Here is a 4384-nt window from a genome sequence, read left to right as displayed (position 1 = left end):
TCACTTGAAGTAATGACTGATCCAGTGATTGTGTCATCAGGACAGACATATGAAAAGGCCTTCATCAAGAGATGGATTGATTTAGGTTTAAAAGTGTGTCCCAAGACTCGGCAGACTCTGACTCATACGACTCTAATACCCAATTACACCGTGAAGGCCTTAATTGCTAACTGGTGTGAGACAAACGATGTCAAGTTGCCTGATCCCAATAAATCAACGAGTTTAAACGAGCTTTCTCCTCTTTTATCATGTACAGACTCCATTCCTAGCACGAATGCTGATGTTTATGCTCATAAAGTTAGCAACAAGTCACATGATTGGGATGCTTCTTCAAGCGAAATCGGGAAGCCCTCATTCTCAAGCCGAGCAATTGAAAGAGAAAGTGCTTCTTCTCCTTCACGTCCTGCTTCTGCCTTGGGCGTTTCTTCACCGGGTGTATCTGGAAATGGGTATGGTTTGGACGCCAGGAGGGGATCACTAAATGATTTTGAAGATAGATCAAACGATTCTCGAGAATTGAAGACAGATGCACCTGGTAGGTCATCTGTATCTTCAACTACACGAGGCTCAGTGGAAAATGGACAAACATCTGAGAACCACCATAATAGGTCCCCTTCTGCTGCTAGCACTGTTTCCAATGAGGACTTTCCAAGAGCAGATGCAAATGAGAATTCAGAAGAATCAGCTCATGCTACACCTTACAGCAGTGATGCTTCAGGAGAAATTAGATCAGGGCCTCTTGGGGCAACCACTTCAGCAGCTCCTCGGCGAGATTTCTCAGATTTTTCCCCAAAATTTATGGACAGACGTAACCGTGGTCAGTTTTGGCGACGTCCATCAGAGAGGCTTGGTTCAAGGATAGTTTCAGCACCTTCGAATGAGACAAGACGTGAACTTCTGGAAGTCGAAACACAAGTTAAGAAATTGGTGGAAGAGTTAAAAAGCACTTCATTAGATATTCAGAGACAAGCAACCGCAGAACTAAGGTTACTTGCANAACGCTGTTACCGCCCTTCTCAACTTGTCTATTAATGACAACAACAAAAGTGCAATTGCTGATGCTGGTGCGATCGAGCCGCTCATTCACGTGCTTCAAAATGGTAGTTCTGAAGCTAAGGAGAATTCAGCAGCAACCCTCTTCAGCCTCTCTGTGATAGAAGAAAACAAGATTAAGATCGGTCAGTCGGGTGCAATAGGGCCTCTTGTGGATCTTCTCGGTAATGGTACCCCTCGGGGTAAGAAAGACGCTGCTACTGCATTGTTTAATCTATCGATACATCAAGAAAACAAGGCGACGATTGTGCAATCTGGTGCTGTAAGATATCTTATAGATCTTATGGACCCAGCTGCTGGGATGGTGGATAAGGCTGTTGCTGTTTTGGCAAATCTAGCTACAATCCCGGAAGGAAGAAATGCAATTGGTCAAGAAGGTGGGATCCCTCTTCTTGTTGAAGTCGTTGAGTTGGGTTCAGCTAGAGGGAAAGAAAACGCAGCAGCAGCTCTTCTTCAGTTATCAACCAATAGTGGCCGGTTCTGCAACATGGTTCTCCAAGAAGGAGCCGTTCCCCCACTTGTTGCTCTCTCACAGTCTGGTACTCCTAGAGCTAGAGAAAAGGTATAAACTTCATAATAATTTCATGTTCCTCTTGATGCACATTTTCTTTAAGCAGCTACTCTATATTCATGACTTTTGGATTGTTTTGAAAAGTTCTTTATTTGGAGAATCTTGTAACTTGTCAGGCACAGGCATTGCTGAGTTACTTCAGAAACCAACGGCATGGAAACGCCGGGCGTGGCTGATGGATGATGATGAAGTTGTTGTTGATAATGATGATGATGATGTTGATGATGCACAGATTCTGGTCCCTCAGTGCCTATTCTATGTTTTGTCTTCTTACCTAAGTAGTGATTTTGTACAAAAGAGGTTTCTTCTGCAAATAATTTCATACCCAAGATTTTTTTTTTTTTTTTGTTGGTTCTCTGTATTCTTTAATTTTCGATTGATTCTCAGAATAATCTTTGATTTGGAATAGTTTTTTTTCCTAAGTTTTTTTTTCTTTCTGATTTTACATGTCTTTCAAGAAAACAATGTAGCTACTATGGATGTGAATGAGTGAGAATATTTTACCATTGATGGGCTAATTAGCAAATTTGCAGAAGATAAGATAGCAAGTATTAAAATTATTATTATTTTGTATACAAAAAAAAACAAATAGTAGATCAAATGCTGAATACAAAATTTGAGCTGTAATGAGGGAGACAAATGGTATGGTCAAGACAAAAAACTTATTAGAAGACTAGAGCAAGTAGAGGCCATGCGACTACTGCCACCATCAGATTTTGCATTACACTTGTTCTTTCTGCTCCGCTCTGCATTAATTACAGTTCGATCTCAAACTTTTTAGAAAAATCAAACCTAATAAAAACAGCAAAATGTGTACCTCTTTATATTTCATACTATAAAATTATTGAGTACTTTCATTTAATGACAAAAAAAAAGTTACATGAAAATTAAGAAAATAATAATGCAACAAAATATATTGTTTCCTTTTCAATTAACTGTTAGGAGACTAATCTATTAAACGCAAATTATGGTTTATTACTAAGTTTACTAACTAACATGCATGTTAAATATGGTATAATAATACCCTAAACGTTCCATTGATTAGATTACCTGATCGTCCGCGGCGGGAGAGAAAGCATCGCTTGGTCCAGGACCAGGAGCTTCCCCGGATGGTGCAGGAGGGCTTAGAATCTCCGAAGCTGGTCCAGGAGCCGGAGCGGTCATATGCTTCTTCGTCTTCTTCTTATGTTTGCTCGGAGCTGGAGCCGGGACGTCGTCGGCTGACGGCGCATCCACCGGAGCCGAAGGAGTATCAGCCTCCGGTGAAGGAGCCGGAGGAGAGATCTGAGGAGAAGAAGAAGCCTCAGGTGTAGGAGAAGGAGCAGACGTAACGGGCACATTAGCCGCGGATTTAGGTGCCTCGACGGGAGGTTCTACCGGTACTGGGGCATCCGCCGTGGGAGTGGATTCGGGGGTTGGAGCAGGTGGAGAAATGGCGGGAGATGTGGATTTAGGCTTATGATGAGGAGGAGATGTAGAAGGAGAATGGATCGGTGCGGTGGCCGGAGATTGGCCACCGACTACGCCGATGAAAACAATGCAGATCATTGTAACTGTTAAGAGCATTTTGGGATCCATAGTTTGTAAAATTTGTTGAGAGAAATAAGGAACTATAGAGAAAGAGTGACTCTGAGTGAAGTAGACTGAAGATAACTTCACCTGTGTGTGTTTTTAAATATAGGAGATAACTTGAGAGATCTTGACCGTTGATTTTATTTTTAAGAGACCCTACGGTGATTAGTAGCCGTTGGAGCAGTATACAAAATTTGGAGTTAGGCCCAAGTCTTGCAATGGGCCCAATATTTTTTTTGTTGTTTCTCAATTTTGTTTTTTAACAACCAAGGCTACAAAGGATGTACAGCTGGGAGGATTGGCATATTCCGGTGATGTTCCAATAGCAGCCACTGATTAAACAGCATTTTCTTTTCAGTGATATTCTTATTTTTGAGCTTTACTTTGTTTCCATTATCGTATAGTATTTAGTATAAAATCCAATTTTGTACAGTTTCATCTTGAAGTGGCGATCCCATTTGTAAAGACAATGTACAATTGTACATATGCAAAACTACCATCGAGAGCGGCGTGTCGACAATGCCATTATTTTTCTTTTCTTGTGGTCCTGACGAAACAACTCATGGGTTGTACATAGGCAGGCACTTATTATTGATGCAATATAAGCTTACTGGAAGTCTGGAACATAGCTTTGTTTGTTATATATTTTCCATTTAATCCGTTTGTTATATATAAAGACGCAGATAATTATATTACAATTTAGGCACACATATATATATATATATATTTTAATAAAGGGTTTGCAGACAATATCTGTAAATATTTCTTAATAATAGCGACTATTAGGGTTTTTTTGCGAGTACTTCACCTTCACCATAGCGACTAATAGAAGAATATCGGCAGCTAAATAAGTCCACTCAAGATACAAGCTAAGCATCTGCCTAAAGCAAGTCTAATGTGTTATTGTAAGCCCATGTGTGTTTGGGTTTCTTTGCAAAGTGATATAAATAGAAATGTTATGTGAGCAAGAGATGTAATACAAGTGAGAAATGTTTTGAGACAGTTATCCTTTACACTTTCATGAAATATTAACCCATAATCTTTTGGTTCTTGGTGGCAATTTAAGTTCTTCTATAGTTTTTCACATTATCGCACAAAATGAACTATTTTAAAATATGTATTTTTTTTTTAATTCGTTAGCTTCAATAAATATTTTCTTGGATTCCCCTACAAAAAAAAAAAAAAAAA

General features: G+C 39.6%; 1 protein-coding gene and 1 pseudogene across 1 annotated transcript; one reads left to right on the top strand and one right to left on the bottom strand.

Moving 5' to 3' along the window:
- LOC104702846 overlaps positions 1-2130 on the top strand; it is a 4892-nt pseudogene extending 2762 nt beyond the window's left edge.
- On the bottom strand, positions 2156-3288 carry LOC104702847 (lysine-rich arabinogalactan protein 17-like). Its single transcript, XM_010418767.2, has 2 exons — positions 2675-3288; positions 2156-2370 (listed from the first exon to the last, which is right to left on the bottom strand). The coding sequence occupies exons 1-2, from the start codon at positions 3200-3202 to the stop codon at positions 2290-2292; spliced, it is 609 nt and encodes a 202-aa protein (XP_010417069.1). The 5' UTR covers positions 3203-3288; the 3' UTR covers positions 2156-2289.

The sequence above is a fragment of the Camelina sativa genome, chromosome 7, assembly GCF_000633955.1.
Source record: "Camelina sativa cultivar DH55 chromosome 7, Cs, whole genome shotgun sequence".
Classification (NCBI taxonomy): domain Eukaryota; kingdom Viridiplantae; phylum Streptophyta; class Magnoliopsida; order Brassicales; family Brassicaceae; genus Camelina; species Camelina sativa.
This window is presented reverse-complemented; position numbering and strand designations above follow the sequence as displayed.

Bases quoted from the DNA above. Each gene is read 5' to 3' on its own strand.
- LOC104702847 (XM_010418767.2), bottom strand. From the start codon at position 3,202: ATGGATCCCAAAATGCTCTTAACAGTTACAATGATCTGCATTGTTTTC. The intron at 2,371-2,674 runs GTAATCTAATCA...TAATTAATGCAG, and splicing joins CTCCCGCCGCGGACGATCAG to AGCGGAGCAGAAAGAACAAG.